The sequence below is a fragment of the Lepus europaeus genome, chromosome 1 (genome assembly GCF_033115175.1).
Source record: "Lepus europaeus isolate LE1 chromosome 1, mLepTim1.pri, whole genome shotgun sequence".
In the NCBI taxonomy this organism is placed as follows: Eukaryota; Metazoa; Chordata; class Mammalia; order Lagomorpha; family Leporidae; genus Lepus; species Lepus europaeus.
The window spans coordinates 47,778,245-47,795,199 of NC_084827.1; the positions used below are offsets into that span (position 1 = coordinate 47,778,245).

The window sequence follows — 16,955 nt, forward strand, 5'->3', positions numbered from 1 at the left end:
AGGGGATTCTGAATTACTTTAAAAATACAACATCTCCCACTTAGCCAAACAAATAATTCTAAAACCATTTTGATGTACAGAGTCAAAGATTAAATTCAATTATTTTACCTTGAGGGCTGAAATTATAGTCTGCTCAGCTGCTGCTGGGAAGGAGCTCTGGCTGGAAACCACCTAGAACAAGGTTTTGATCCAGTTACAGTTTTGCTGAAGTCATTTTTTTTTTAATTTGTAAGAACTAATATTGAACAGAACAAAGCTGTTTCCACAAGCTACATGTAAAATATTATCATTATAGTAATATACATGATTTAAAAATGCATTAATATTTGTTAAGATATGTTGAGAAATACTTGCAGGTATAAAGAAAATACACCCTTCAGATAATTAAAACATCACGAATACTAGAAGCTTTGTTTTTTCTTTATTCACATAAGATAGATGAAATATGAAGTTTTAACTTCAAAAGGTCAGGATAAAGCCATATTTATTTATTTCTTTAAAAAAATTCACATTTCTTAAGGTTAATTTTCAACAAGTCTTTAAAATACAAATGTCAGACACTTTGATTTTTACAAATCAATACACACATTCTGAAAACTGAAAATATCAACAAAGACATTTAAACCAGGCTAAACATAATATAATCTTTTGAATGCTTGTGGTACTTTAGAGTAATGATTAAAGAAAACAGGAAAGTTTTTGATAACTTTTCTGAGATTTACCTGTTAACATCTGTATAGTCAGCTTTTTATCACTACATTTAAATACCTAAAAAAAACTAAGTTTATAAAGACAAAAGGTTTACATAGCTCCCAGTTTGGGAGGTTCAAGTTCAAGATAGAGCAGCTCCTGGTTTCACCTCTGATGAGGAAGGAAGGATCACATGGCGAGCCAGGCAGCAGAGAGGCTGGGCTGCACTCAGCCTTTACCATCCACCATTCTCATGAGAGGCAGGCCTCCAGCGACCCAGATCCCCTCCACCCCGCCAAGGCCTACTCCCCAAACGCCGGGACTTGATTAAGTTTAGACCCTGTGGCACCACTAATTTAAGACTTTGAGTTTCAAGTTTTGCCAGGAGTTTGGAAGACAGATTGTGTTCACTCATAGTAATAATGCTTTAAAGTACATTTTGTTTACCATAAAAAATATACCAACTGTGTATTTGTAATAGGTCAAAGGATTTGTTAAAATTGTTAAATAAGTAACAATCACTTATAATCGAAAATACAATCTAGTATATTAAAGCTCATATAAGAGATCAAGTTTTAAAGAACATCATCCAACCTATAGCTTTCTTCAGGTCTTCTAAATATTTATCTTCGTATTTACTATATTGAAAATGATCTACAAAGAATAATCAAACACAAGTACCTCAAAAGTCATGGATGGGACTGAAAGTGTTACCTTCCTAGTATTTAAGAATATAGTTTAAACTAAACAAACTAAACAATACAGCTGACTCTTCGTTTCCATAGGTTCCAAATCCAAAGATAAAAAACATTTCGGGCCGGCGCCATGGCTTAACAGGCTAATCCTCCGCCTTGCGGCACCGGCACACCATGTTCTAGTCCCGGATGGGGCGCTGGATTCTGTCCCGGTTGCCCCTCTTCCAGGCCAGCTCTCTGCTATGGCCCGGGAAGGCAGTGGAGGATGGCCCAAGTGCTTGGGTCCTGCACCCGCATGGGAGACCAGGAGAAGCACCTGGCTCCTGGCTTCAGATCAGTGAGATGCGCCGGCCGCAGCGGCCATTGGAGGATGAACCAATGGTAAACGAAGACCTTTCTCTCTGTCTCTCTCTCTCTCTCACTATCCACTCTGCCTGTCCAAAAAAAACCACACATTTCAGGGAAAAACAACCATGTATGTTCTAAACACATACAGACTTTTTAATCTAGTCATTATTCCCTAAAGAACACAGTATAACAATTGTTTATATAGTGCTAACACTGTGTTAGGTACATATAGAGATGATTCAAAGTAATTGGGTAGATTTATGGAAATACTATGTTATTTTATATAATGGATTTGACCATCTAAAATTTTTTTTTACTTTATTTCTCCCCCACACCCCACAAAGAAACCTTTTATTTAAGGAATACAAACTCCATGCATTTCATAAGTACAACTTTAGGAATACAGTGATTCTTCCCACTACTCACCCTCCCACCCATACTCCCACCCCTCCTCTTTCCTCTCATTATTCCCAATTCCATTCTCCATTAAGCATCCAAAAGACCACAATCAGCTGAGGTCTACATGTGTGTGCTGGAATCTATCCTACACTGGCAACGAGGGACAACCCTATATGGAGGTAAGTAAGTTAAGGATTGGCCATGTCTTTTCTTTTCACAGGCAGAATTAGACAGTGAGAGAGAGAGGGAGAGAGGGGGAGAGGAGGGGAGTGAGGGAGGGAGATGGAGAGGGAGGGAGAGAGAGAGAGAGAGAGAGAGAGAGAGAGAGAGAGAAAGGTCTTCCTTTTCCATTGGTTCATCCCCTAAATGGCCGCCATGGCCAACACAGTGCGCTGATCCGAAGCCAGGAGCAGGGCGCTTCCTCTTGGTTTCCTATGAGGGTGCAGGGGCCCAAGCACTTGGGCCATCATCCACTGCCTTCCCGGGCCACAGCAGAGAGCTGGACTGGAAGAGGAGCAACTGGGACAGAATCTGGCACCCCAAATGGGACTAGAACCCAGGGTGCCGGCGCTGCAGGCAGAGGATTAGCCAAGGGAGCCACAGTGCCGGCCATGGCCATGTCTTTTAAAAGCTTTAGTAGAGGCTGGCGCCGCGGCTCACTAGGCTAATCCTCCGCCTTGCGGCGCCGGCACACCGGGTTCTAGTCCCGGTCGGGGCACCGATCCTGTCCCAGTTGCCCCTCTTCCAGGCCAGCTCTCTGCTGTGGCCAGGGAGTGCAGTGGAGGATGGCCCAAGTGCTTGGGCCCTGCACCCCATGGGAGACCAGGAGAAGCACCTGGCTCCTGCCATTGGAACAGCGTGGTGCGCCGGCCGCAGCGTGCCTACCGCGGCGGCCATTGGAGGGTGAACCAACGGCAAAAGGAAGACCTTTCTCTCTGTCTCTCTCTCACTGTCCACTCTGCCTGTCAAAAAAATAAATAATTAAAAAAAAAAAAAAGCTTTAGTAGAACAACAGCAAGAAAGAAAGCAAATGGTCTGCTTTCAAGCAATCATCAGTGATTATATGATAAAATTTTGCTATTTATAATATAGTTTCTCTTTGCCTCTTTTGCTTTATTTTATTTTTTAAATTTTTTGACAGGCAGAGTTAGACAGTGGGAGAGAGACAGAGAGAAAGGTCTTCCTTTTTCCATTGGTTCACCCCCCAAATGGCCGCTAAGGCTGGAGCTATGACGATCTGAAGCCAGGAGCCAGGTGCTTCCTCCTGGTCTCCGATGCGGGTGCAGGGCCCAAGGACCTGGGCCATCCTCCACTGCCTTCCCAGGCCACAGCAGAGAGCTGGACTGGAAGAGGAGCAACCGGAACAGAATCCAGCACCCCAACTGGGATTAGAACCTGGGATGCCGGCACCGCAGGCGGAAGATTAGCCTAGTGAGCCGCAGTGCCAGCCTCTCTTTGCCTTTATGGAGCAGAGATAGAACCTTTATGACATGTTGGAAAGCTTGAGAGTTCTTATCCTGCCTTTCTTGAGTTTTGCTATGATTTACTACCACCCACACATTAGCAAATTCTGCTTTTCAATAAGTATGAAACATGTATGATTTTCCCTCAAATGATCCGTTCAAGTGGATTACCTTGTGGATCTACACTTGATGTGTTTTAAAACAAATATATAGACAGAAAGTCAAATAATAAAGGTCATGATGCTTAGAAACAGCTAATGCCTCAGCTTACTTAATGATTATGTTTTCACTGTATTCTTTTCCAACTAAATAATTCCTAAGTTGTCTAAACTTGAGACAGAATAAACAAGAAGTCAAAGTTAATTCAAAAGAACTTAATTAAATAAAAATAAAAGTTACCTTTGTTACTGATTGGTGTAACTTATACAGTGAGTTGACCACTGCCACATTTCTTTTCTGTCCTTCGGTAAGAGGTCCAATCACCTGACTCGCATCTCCTTGTGTGGAGAGCTGTAAGAATTCAATACAAAAAGGTACTATTAGAATGACAGTTCTCATGGATCTTTAAAGAAGAATTTCTTTAACTGGAAAGAAGTTCCTGCATTTTTAACAGACAGAATGCTAACTGAAATTATTCAAGTAAAGTTAAAGGTTTTGACTTTAGGAACAAGCAATCTCTGTGGACATAACACCATGGATGTGGGCGCCTGATTATCTGTACACAGGAAGAACATTTCTGTTAATATATCCTAGCTGATGGGCCCCTGAGGCAGGTGTGACCCAAATGCCCAGTGTGTGCAGCTATTCTGATACATTAGTGTGGTAACCCGAAGGAATACCTTCTGGAAACTGCCCAGAGGATTTTTTTTTCCTATTCAAAAACTCAGAAATATGACATCAAAAAAATGAAGGAGAGAGAGAAGGGAGGGAGAAAGAAAAATAAATCTATATCCTATATATACTTGACAGCCATACTAACACTCCAATGAAATAGGTGGCAGAAATAGGATATTATTTTTATTTTTTCACAGACTTAAAAAAAGTTAAAAAAAAAAAGGAAGTTACCCAAGATTTATACTGGGCACAGATGACCAGTAGGAGTGTTACAAGTAGTAAAAACTTTCTGGGGCCAGCGCTGTGGTATAGCAGGTAAAGCCGCCGCCTGCAGTGCCGGCATCCCATATAGGCACCGGTTTGAGTCCCGGCTGCTCCATTTCTGATCCAGGTCTCTACTATGGCCTGGGAAAGCAGTAGAAGATGGCCCAAGTCCTTGGGCCCCTGCACCGCATGGGACACTTGGAAGAAGCGCCTGGCTCCTGACTTCGGATTGGCGCAGCTCCAGCCGTTGTGGCCAATTGGGGAGTGAACCAGCGGATGGAAGACCTCTCTCTCTGCCTCTCCTTCTCTCTGTGTAACTCTGACTTTCAAATAAATAAATAAATCTTTAAAAAAAAATTAAAAAAAAAAACTTTCTACTCCTGCTCTTTGATTTACTTCTAAGTGTATCAGCTTTAGGGAAAAAGTCATAGAATGCTTTATTGATTTAATCCAGAACTATTACACTCAGGTTTAGGAAAAAAATCCACATATTAACTAATTATTCTCATAATGATCAGATTTCAGTCCAATTTTCTGTAACAATTGCTAAGGTAAATTAAATTTGATCAGGATATAGAAAACATAATTTAACTCACTCTATGCATGTAGATGAGATACCAAACACAAAAAGTGCCCTCTCAGGAAAGCTGAAACTAATAGGAACTTAGTTTGGCAATGGCAATGAAAAGAAAGACAATACTCCTTTGTTAAAGTTGCAACCCATGATGGTGATTATTAAGTCAACACAAGACTTTGTGACACCAGATGAAATAACTCCAATATGATTTTGACTTCCCTCATGGACACAGAGAATTTTTAACTTGTAATCAAGTTATGTTCTAAAATGGTCATTTTCAGTTGGTGGTCTGAAAAAAAAATACTTTCTTGTGGAAATTATGTTAAAAATAGTGGTTAGACCTACAGAAGAGCCCATACATTAGATTTAATCTACAGTGTGGTGAAGTAACAATAGCAGGATGCTAAGAGCTCCCAAGGAAAGCACAGGATAGGCTCAGAGCTGTGGGAAGGATGGAGAAGGGCTTGCATGGTGGAGCTAACACCCAACGGTCAGCAGCAGCAGGGGTACGGCAGACTGAGGAGCTGAGGCTGAGTATGTATCTATACTTACTCAAGTTAGGAGCCCTCGCTGTGCAAGTTCTAAATTCTTATTTCTCTTGGCTTCTCTCAAGTTTCTTTGCAAACAATTTTGATGAACCAACAAAGAAATGGCGAAGGGAAAAAAATTTCTTATTATTTCAATTTATGGTTTATTTCAGCTTACATCAATGGGATAAATCTATTTCAGTTTATGTGTTCTGTATTTCACAAGAAAAAAAGCTTATTACAGTGGGGATGGCACTGTGGCATAGCAGGTAAAGCTACCACCTGCAGCACCGGCATCCCATATGGGTGCCAGTTTAAGTCCTGGCTGCTCCACTTCCAATTCGCCTCACTGCTATGGCCTGGGGAAGCAGTAGAAGATGGCCCAAGTCCTTGGGCCCCTGCAGCCATGTGGGAAACCTGGAGGAGGCTCCTGGATCCTGGCTTCAGATCAGCACAGCTCTGGCTGTTGCGGCCAGCTGGAGAGTGAACCAGCGGATGGAAGACCTCTCTCTCTCTCTCTGTGTGTGTGTGTGTGTGTTTCCTTCTTTCTCTGTATAACTCTTTAAAATAAATAAATCTTAAAAAAATACTTTCAGAAGTTAATAGATATCCAGAAAGGAAATCAACCAAGAAACAACAGAATTAAACTGCACCTTAGATCAGTAGAATCTAACAGATATCTACAGAACACGACAACCAACAGCTGCAGAACACACACTCTTCTCAACAGCACGTGGAGCACTGTCCAGTACAGATCACGTGGCAGGTCACAAAACAAGTCTCAATAAATTGAAAAGAGAAATCATATCGAGTGTTTTTTTCTGACAGTAATGCGATAAACTAGAAATCAGTGGCAAGACAAACTTTGAAAACTGCATAAACACATGGAAATTAAACAACTTACTGCTGAACAATCAATGAATCAAGGAAGAAATTAAGAAGGAAATTAAAAAATTTCCCAAAAGGAATGAAAATGGAAATACAACATGCCAAAATCTGTGGGATACATCAAAAGCAGAACAAAGAGGGAAGTTAATAGCAATCAATGCCTACATCAAAAAAGCAGAATGTTCTCAAACTATTTATCACTAGACTTTAAGGAATCAGAAAACAAAGAAAATAATCAAACTAACAATTAGCAGAAGGAAAGAAATAATAAAACTCAGAACACAAATAACATTAAAGACTTAAAAAATTTTTAAAAAGTCTATATGAAGAGCTTTAAAAAGATAAATAAAATTGACAAAATACAAAAAAAATCAGAGCTGAAAATGGAGACATTAAATGTGACCCCACATTTGGCCAGTGCTATGGTGCAGCTGGTAAAGCCGTCACCTGCAGTGCTGGCATCCCATATGGGCACAGGTTCGAGTCTTGGCTGCTCCAATTTGATCCAGCTCTCTGCTATGGCCCAGGAAAGCAGAAGATGGCCCAGATGCTTGGACCCCTCCATCTGTGTGGGAGACCTGGAGGAAGCTCCTGGCTCCTTCTCCCCACCCCCCCTTTCTTTCTCTCCTTCTCTCTCTCTCTCTCTCTCTCTCTCTCTGTGTAACCCTGACTTTCAAATAAAGAAATCAATCTTTTAAAAAAACTGACACCACAATAATACAAAAGATTATCAGAGATTACTATGAACAATTACAGGCAACAACTTTGCTATTCTAGAAGAAAGGGACACATTCCTGAACACATATACCTTACCCAGAATGAATCATGAGGAAACAAAATACCTACGCAGACAATATTAAGTCAGGACACTGAATCAGAATGTCTGCCTCCCATCAAACAGGCCAGGACTGGATGGCTTCAGTGCTGGATTCTACTCAACATTTAAAGAATAATGAATCCAACAACATACACGAAACCAGAGGTAACCATTTAAAGTGAAATTAGACAAGCAAAGATAAGTGTCACTTATCTCACTATGATCTCACTCATAGGTGGGGCATAAAAATAGGTGATCACAAGGAGTTAAAAGTATAAGGAGGGTTATAAGATGCTGGGGAGGGAAGACAGGAAGGCGAAATGGAAAAGGTTGATTAATAAGTACAAAGTTACAGCTAGATAGAAGTGCTGGGTTCCACTGCACAGCAGCTTCTATAAATAATGTGAATGTACGGCATATTTCTCTGTTAAACCAAAGTAGGTCATGGGTTGTTTTTTTTAAAATTTATTTGACAGATAAAGTTAAACAGTGAGAGAGACAGACAGAGAGAAAGGTCTTCCTTCCATTGGTTCACCCCCTAAATGGCCACCACGGCCGGAACTACGCCGATCCGAAGCCAGGACCCAGGTGCTTCCTCCTGGTCTCCCACGTGGGTGCAGGGGCCCAAGCACTTGGGCCATCCTCCACTGCCTTCCCGGGCCACAGCAGAGAGGTGGACTGGAAGAGGAGCAACTGGGCCCAGAACCAAGCGCCCATATGGGATGCTGGCACGGCAGGCAGAAGATTAACCAAGTGAGCCATGGCGCCAGCCCCAGGACATGTTTTCACTATGAAGAAATGTTAAATGCTTGAGGAGACAGAAATATTTACCCCAACTGGACAGTGTATATATGTATTAGAACATTACATGGCAACTTATGAATATGTGTAATTTGCATGTCTATTAAAACATTTTAAAAGAAAATGGTAATGTAAGAAACATATACGCTTTATCCAGATTTATCAATTTTTAAATGTCTTACTCCATTTGCTTTATTATTTGTATTCTTTCTTGCACACACATACATGCGTATGTGTAATGTATTTTCTACATACACTATGCCCTCTACCCCTAAATATTTCAGTGTATGCATTTCTGTTTTCCTTCTCTTAAAAAAGATTTATTTACTTATTTATTTAAAAGAGTTACAGTGAAAGAGAAGGAGAGACACACAGAAAGAGGTATTTCTTACCCACTGGCTCACTCTCCAAGTGGCTGCGACAAGCCCAGACTGTGGCAGGCCGAAGTCAGGAGCTTCACCCAAGTCTCCCACACAAATGCAGGGGCCCAAGCTCCTGAGCCATCCTACTACCTTCCCAGGTTATAGCAGAAATCTGCATTGGAAGTGGAGCAGCTGGGACTTGAACCGGAGCCCATATGGGATGCCAGCATTGCAGCTGGCAGCTTTTCCCATAAGTCACAACCCCAGACCTGCATATTCGGTTTTACAAGTTTGTCCTTCTTTTTATTGCGACTGCTATTCCATTGTACAATTTCTTTTTTTTTTATTAAACTTTTATTTAATGAATATAAATTTCCAAAGTACAGCTTATGGGTTACAATGGCTTCCCCCTCACAAAACTTCCCTCCCACCCACAACCCTCCCCTTTCCCGCTCCCTCTCCCCTTCCAATCACATCACGATTCATTTTCAATTCTCTTTATATACAAAAGATCAGTTTAGTATAAATTAGGTAACGATTTCACAGTTTGCCCCCATATAGCAACACAAAGTGAAAAAAAAAATACTGCTGGAGTACTAGTTATAGCATTAAATAAGAGTGTACAGCACATTAAAGGCAGAGATCCTACATAATATTTTTTAAAAATTAATTAATTTTCTATGCCGTTTCCAATTTAACACCAGGTTTTTTGTTTTTCATTTCCAATTATCTTTATATACAGAAGATCGATTCAGTATATAATTAGTAAAGATCTCATCAGTTTGTACCCACGCAGAAACACAAAGTGTAAAAATACTGTTTCTGTACTAGTTATAGCATCACTGCACATTAGACAACACATTAAGGACAGATCCCACATGGGATGTAAGTACACAGTGACTCCTGTTGCTGACTTAACAATTTGACACTCCTGTTCATGGCGTCAGTAATCTCCCTAGGCTCTAGTCATGAGTTGCCAGGGCTATGGAAGCCTTTAGAGTTCGCTGACTTTGATCTTATTCCGTTAGGGTCACAGTCAAAGTGGAAGTTCTCTCCTCCCTTCAGAGAAAGGTACCTCCTTCTTTGATGGCCCTGTTCTTTCCACTGGGATCTCACTCACAGAGATCTTTCATTTAGGTCTTCTTCTTTTTTTCTTTTCCATGGTATCTTGGCTTTCCATGCCTACAATACTCTCATGGGCTCTTCAGCCAGATCCGAATGCCTTAAGGGCTGATTCTGAGGCCAGAGTGTTGTTTAGGACATCTGCCATTCTATGAGTCTGCTGTGTATCCCACTTCCCATGCTGGATCTTTCTCTACCTTTTTGATTCTATCAGTTAGTATTAGCAGACACTTGTCTTGTTTGTGTGATCCCTTTGTTTCTTAGACCTATCCAAGCCATCGAATGTGAACTGAAATTGACCACTTGGACTAGTGAGATGGCATTGGTACATGCCACCTTGATGGGATTGTATTGGAATCCCCTGGCACATTTCTAACTCCATCATTTGGGGCAAGTCTGATTGTGCATGTCCCAAATTGTGCATCTCCTCCCTCTCTTTTTCCACTCTGAAATTTAACAGGGATCACTTTTCAGTTAAAATTTAAACACCTAAGAATAATTGTGTGTTAATTACAGAGTTCAACCACTAGTACTAGAACAACAACAACAACAACAAATACTAAAAAGGATAAAGTATTACATTGTACATCTAGAGTCAGGACAAAAGCTTATCAGGTCATTGTTTCTTATAGTGTCCATTTCACTTCAACAGGTTTCCCCTTTGGTGCTCAGTTGTCGTCGATCAGGGAAAACAAATGATATTTGTCTCTTTGGGACTGGCTTAATTCACTCAGCATGATGCTTTCCAGATCCCTCCATCTTGCTGCAAATGACTGGGTTTCATTTTTCCTTACTGCTGTATAGTATTCTATGGAGTACATGTCCCATAATTTCTTTATCCAGTCTACTGTTGATGGGCATTTGGGTTGGTTCCAGGTCTTAGCTATTGTGAATTGAGCTGCAATAAACATTAATGCGCAGGTGGCTTTTTTATTAGCCAAATTAATTTCCTTTGGGTAAATTCCAAGGAGTGGGATGGCTGGGTTGTATGGTAGGTTTATGTTCAGGTTTCTGAGGAATCTCCAGACTGACTTCCATAGTGGCCTAACCAGTTTGCATTCCCACCAACAGTGGGTTAGTGTCCCTTTTTCCCCACATCCTCTCCAGCATCTGTTGTTGGTAGATTTCTGGATGTGAGCCATTCTCACCGGGGTGAGGTGAAACCTCATTGTGGTTTTGATTTGCATTTCTCTGATTGCTAGTGATCTTGAACATTTTTTCATGTGTCTGTTGGCCATTTGGATTTCCTCTTTTGAAAAATGTCTATTGAGGTCCTTGGCCCATCTCTTCAGTGGGTTGTTTGTTTTGTTGTTGTGGATTTTCTTGATTTCTTTGTAGATTCTGGTTATCAACCCTTTATCTGTAGTATAGTTTGCAAATATTTTTTCCCATTCTGTCGGTTGCCTCTTCACTTTCCTGACTGTTTCTTTTGAAGTACAGAAACTTCTCAATTTGATGCAATCCCAAATGTTAATTTTGGTTTTGACTGCCTGTGCTCCTGGGGTCTTTTCCAAGAAGTCTTTGCCTGTACCTGTATCTTGCAGGGTTTCTCCAATGCTCTCTAATAATTTGATGGTTTCGGGTCGTAGATTTAAGTCTTTAATCCACGTTGAGTGAATTTTTGTGTAAGGTGAAAGGTATGGGTCTTGCTTCAAGCTTCTGCACATGGAAATCCAATTTTCCCAGCACCATTTATTGACTAGGCTGTCCTTATTCCAGGGATTAGTTTTGGATCTTTGATCAAATATAAGTTGGCTGTAGATGTTTGGATTGATTTCTGGTGTTTCTATTCTGTTCCATTGGTCTATCCATCTGTTCTGTACCAGTACCATGCTGTTTTGATAACAACTGCCCCGTAGTATGCCCTGAAATCTGGGATTGTGATGCCTCCGGCTTTGTTTTTGTTGTAAAAGATTGCTTTGGCTATTCGAGGTCTTCTGTGTCTCCATATGAATTTCAGCATCATTTTTTCCAGATCTGAGAAGAAGGTCTTTGGTATCTTGATTGGTATTGCATTGAATGTATAAATTGCTTTTGGGAGAATAGACATTTTGATGATATTGATTCTTCCAATCCATGAGCATGGAAGATTTCTCCATTTTTTGGTATCCTCTTCTATTCCTTTCTTTAAGGTTTTGTAGTTTTCATCGTAGAGATCTTTAACGTCCTTGGTTAAGTTTATTCCAAGGTATTTGATTGTTTTTGTAGCTATTGTGAATGGGATTGATCTTAGAAGTTCTTCCTCAGCCGTGGCATTGCCTGTGTATACAAAGGCTCTTGATTTTTGTGGATTGATTTTATATCCTGCTACTTTGCCAAACTCTTCGATGAGTTCCAGTAGTCTCTTAGTAGAGTTCTTTGGGTCCCCTAAATAAAGAATCATATCATCTGCAAAGAGGGATACTTTGAGTTCTTCCTTCCCGATTTGTATCCCTTTAATTTCTTTTTCTTGCCTAATAGCTCTGGCTAAAACTTCCAGAACTATATTGAATAGCAGTGGTGAGAGTGGGCATCCCTGTCTGGTACCAGATCTCAGCGGAAATGCTTCCAACTTTTCCCCATTCAATAGGATGTTGGCCGTGGGTTTTTCATATATTGCTTTGATTGTATTGAGGAATGTTCCTTCCATACCCAGTTTGCGTAGAGTTTTCATCATGAAAGGGTGTTGTATTTTATCAAATGCTTTCTCTGCGTCTATTGAGAGAATCATATGGTTTTTCTTCTGCAGTCTGTTAATGTAGTGTATTACGTTGATTGTTTTGCGGACGTTGAACCATCCTTGCATACCAGGGATAAATCCCACTTGGTCTGGGTGGATGATCTTTCTGATGTGTTGTTGCATTCTATTGGCCAGAATTTTATTGAGGATTTTTGCGTCTATGTTCATCAGGGATATTGGTCTGTAATTCTCTTTCAATGCTGCATCTTTTTCCGGCTTAGGAATTAAGGTGATGCTGGCTTCATAGAAAGAATTTGGGAGGAGTCCCTCTTTTTCGATTGTTCTGAATAGTTTGAGAAGAATTGGAGTTAGTTCTTCTCTAAATGTTGGTAGAACTCAGCAGTGAATCCATCTGGTCCTGGGCTTCTCTTTGTTGGGAGGGCCTTTATTACTGTTTCAATTTCTGTGTCAGTTATGGGTCTGTTTAGGTTTTCTATGTCTTCCTGGCTCAATTTAGGGAGGTTGTATGTGTCCAAGAATCTGTCCATTTCTGATAGATTTCCCTGTTTGCTGGCATACAAGTCCTTGTAGTAATTTCTGATGATTCTTTTTATTTCTGTGGTGTGTGTTGTTATGTTTCCTTTTTCATCTCTGATCCTATTGATTTGGGTCTTTTCTTTTTTTAGTTAGTTGGGCCAATGGGGTGTCAATTTTGTTTATTTTTTCAAAAAACCAGCTCCTCGTTTGGCTGATTTTTTGTAATGTTTTTTGGATTCAATCCTGTTGATTTTTCTTTGATTTTAATTATTTCCCTTCTTCTACTGGGTTTGGGTTTGGTTTGCTGCAGATTTTCTAGATCCTTGAGATGACTTGAAAGCTCATCTATTTGGTGCCTCTCCAATTTCTTGATGTAGGCACCTATTGATATAAATTTTCCTCTTAACACTGCTTTTGTTGTATCCCATAGGTTTTGGTATGTTGTGCTGTTATCCTCATTTACTTCCAGGAAATTTTTGATTTCTCTTTTAATTTCTTCTATGACCCATTGTTCATTCAGGAGCATGTGTTCAATCTCCATGTGTTTGCACGTGCTCTGGGGATTCCCGAGTTGCTAATTTCCAACTTCATTCCTTTGTGGTCTGAGAAGCTGCATGGTATGATTCTAATTCTCTTGAATTTGCTGAGACTTGCTTTATGGCCTAGTATGTGGTCAATCCTAGAGAAGGTTTCATGTACTGCTGAGAAGAATGTAAAGTCCTTAGATGTAGGATGAAATGTTCTGTAGATATCTGTTAGATCCATTTGGGCTATAGTGTCATTTAAATCTGCTGTCTCCTTGTTGATCTTCTGTCCTGTTGATCTGTCTATCTCTGAGAGTGGAGTATTGAACTCCCCCAGTACTATTGTATTGGGGTCTAAGTCTCCCTTTAAGTCCCTTAACAAGTCTTTTAAATAAGCTGGTGCCCTGTGATTAGGTGCATATACATTGATAATCGTTATATCTTCCTGTTGAATGGATCCCTTAATCATTAAATAATGCCCCTCTTTGTCTCTCCTGACAGTTTTTGTGGTAAAGTTTATGTTGTTCGATATTAAGATGGCTACGCCCGCTCTTTTTTCATTTCTGTTGGCATGGTATATCTTTTTCCAGCCTTTCACTTTCAGTCTGTATGCATCATTGTTGGAAAGATGAGTTTCTTGTAAGCAGCAAAAAGATGGGTTTTGTTCCTTAACCCAATCAGCCAATCGGTGTCTTTTAACTGGACAGTTCAAGCCATTAACATTCAATGTGACTATTGAGAAGGAGTAACTTTGCCCTGCCATTTGCCAAAGATATTTTCTAATATCTGGTTTGAGATTCCTGTGCTCTTTTGCTGTGAGGTTTCCTTCCTTTACCTTCTTTCATATTGGTGACCGTGTTTCTGTGTTTCTGTATGTAACACATCTTTAAGCATCTTTTGCAGGGCTGGACGAGTGGCGACAAATTCTTTCAATTTCTGTTTGCTGTGAAAGGTCTTTATTTCACCTTCATTCACAAATGAGAGCTTTGCAGGATATAATATTCTGGGCTGGCAGTTTTTCTCTCTTAGTACCTGGGCTATATCTCGCCATTCTCTCCTGGCTTGTAGGGTTTCTGATGAGAAGTCAGCTGTGAGTCTAATTGGAGATCCTCTGAGAGTAATCTGGCGTTTCTCTCTTGCACATTTTAGGATCTTTTCTTTGTGTTTCACTGTGGTGAGTTTGATTACAACGTGTCGTGGTGAGGATCTCTTTTGATCATGTTTATTAGGGGTTCTATGAGCTTCCTGTACTAAGATGTCTCTGTCCTTCTCCAAACCTGGGAAATTTTCTGCTAGTATCTCCCTAAAAAGGCCTTCTAATCCTTTCTCCCTTTCCATGCCTTCAGGAACTCCTAGAACCCGAATGTTGGGTTTTTTAATAGTATCCTGTAGGTTCCTGACAGTATTTTTTAGATTTCTGATTTCTTCTTCTTTTCTTTGATTTGACTGTTTCCTTTCCTGTTCTCTGTCTTCTAATTCCGATATTCTCTCTTCTGCTTCACCCATTCTGTTTTTAAGGCTCTCTAATGTGTTTGCCATTTGATCTATTGAGTTCTTCATTTCATTGTGGTTTTTTGTCACTATCTCAGTTTCCTGTTCTACTAGTTGTTTCATTTCATTTTGATTCCTCCTTAATATTTCATTTTCACCCGAGAGATTTTCTATCTTGTCCATTAAGGATTTCTGTAGTTCAAGAATTTGTTTTTGAGAACTTCTTAATGTTCTTATCAATTTTTTGAGATCTGCTTCTTGCATTTCCTCTATCTCTTCATCTTCATAATCTTGCATTGGCGTGTCTTGTTCACTTGGGGGCATCATAGTGTCTTCCTTGCTCTTGTTCCCTCGGCTTCTATGTTTGTTGTTTGGCATGTTGGAGATAATTTATGGTGTTTTTGTTTTCTTTTTTGCTGTGGTGTTTTTTTTCTCGTTATACTATGCCTGTCTGCTTTGTTGGATCCTTAGGGGCTGTGATGGGTGTGGCCAGAGAGCTATGCTTGATTCTTCACGTTTAAGGCTGTGCAAAGATCGACTCTCCCAGATTGCTCACTCCCTTGCTCCTTGCTGGCTCGCTCTTTTTTTTTTTTTTTTGACTCAGTTGGGAGTGGAGTTGAAAGTAATATTAACATTAATTACAGTGATTAAATTACCAGAGGAATGAATTTCTCTTTGCTTATGAAACTAGTGGTCAAATAGAATAAAAACTTTTTCATGATTTTTAAAAAATTTTATTAAAGAATACCAATTTTATAAGTACAACTTTAGGAATATAGTGATTCTTCCAACCATACCTGCCCTCCCATCTATACTCTCACCTCTCCTCCCTTCCCTCTCCCCTTGCCAATCCCATTTTCCATTAAGGTTCATTTTCAATTAATTTTGTACATAGAAGACCAACTATACTAAGATTTCAACAATTTGTACACCTACACAGATACACACACACATACACACGATTGAGGATTAGTTTTACAGCCAATTTTCATAATAAAACTCATTGAGGACAGAGGTCCTACATGGGGAATTAGTGCACAGAGACTCCTGCTGTTAATTTAACAATTAACACTCTTATGTATGACATCAGTGACCACCCAAGGCTCTTGACATGAGCTGCCTAGGCCATGGAAGTTTTTGCATCCACAAACTCCATCAGTGTTTGGACAAGACCATAAGCAAAGTAGAAGTTCTCTCCTCCCTTCAGAGAAAAGTACATCCTTCTTTGATGGCCACTTCTTTCCACTGGGGTCTCACTGACAGAGATCCTTCATGTAGAACATTTTTAAGTGGCATAAAAATTTAACAAATATAGTTAGAATTCAAGTAGAAAGATCATACCCTTGGGAAAAACAACAACAAAAAGTTCCTGAACTCTTCTTTTGGATTGTTGCCATGCCTCCAGCTGGGCTTTGTAACAGACAGCATAATTAGTCCCAATTTTTCACCCATGTTTGCACACATACTTTGCTCTTTAATTTTGCACTGTGGATGAGCTGCATTGGTGAACGAGTCTTAGAAGGATACTATCTCTGCTGTGCCACTGTCTTCATGAAGGGATCAAGCCCAGGAGAGCCTGCTGCAGGATCAGAGTCTGAACTGTGGTCAAAGCTAGCCTACATCAGCAGCCAGCCAGCCAGCCACATGAACAAACTCAGGCAGGATCAGCAAAGCCACCTGGCTAAAGTATCTGACCAGAAAAGCTTGAGCAATAAATCCTAATGTAGGTCACGTGGTGTTTGTAGTTATCTGTGACATGACATTCTTGTGGCAACAGATAACTAATATGACTTTGACCGACTTCAAAAACTCTAGATTTTTTAGTCTCTCTTGAAAATATTTCCCAATGAGAATAATCGTTATTTGTCATTGCTCTTCAGCTTTAATACGGCCTATTCTGTCTTAGACAAACTTGAAAGTCCACTGTGGCACAGCCTCCAAAAAATCTACCTCTCCC

At 40.2% G+C, this 16,955-nt stretch overlaps 1 protein-coding gene across 2 annotated transcripts in view; it reads right to left on the reverse strand.

The window, feature by feature from the left end:
• Positions 1-16,955, reverse strand: part of COG5 (component of oligomeric golgi complex 5) — a 375,810-nt gene that overhangs the window by 47,979 nt on the left and 310,876 nt on the right. For both annotated transcript variants that reach the window (XM_062174782.1, XM_062216926.1), the window contains exons 15-16: positions 3,995-4,105; positions 109-171 (exon numbers count right to left, since the gene is read on the reverse strand). In XM_062174782.1, the coding sequence (XP_062030766.1) occupies positions 109-171; positions 3,995-4,105 (174 nt within the window). The remainder of the gene's footprint in view (positions 1-108; positions 172-3,994; positions 4,106-16,955) is intronic.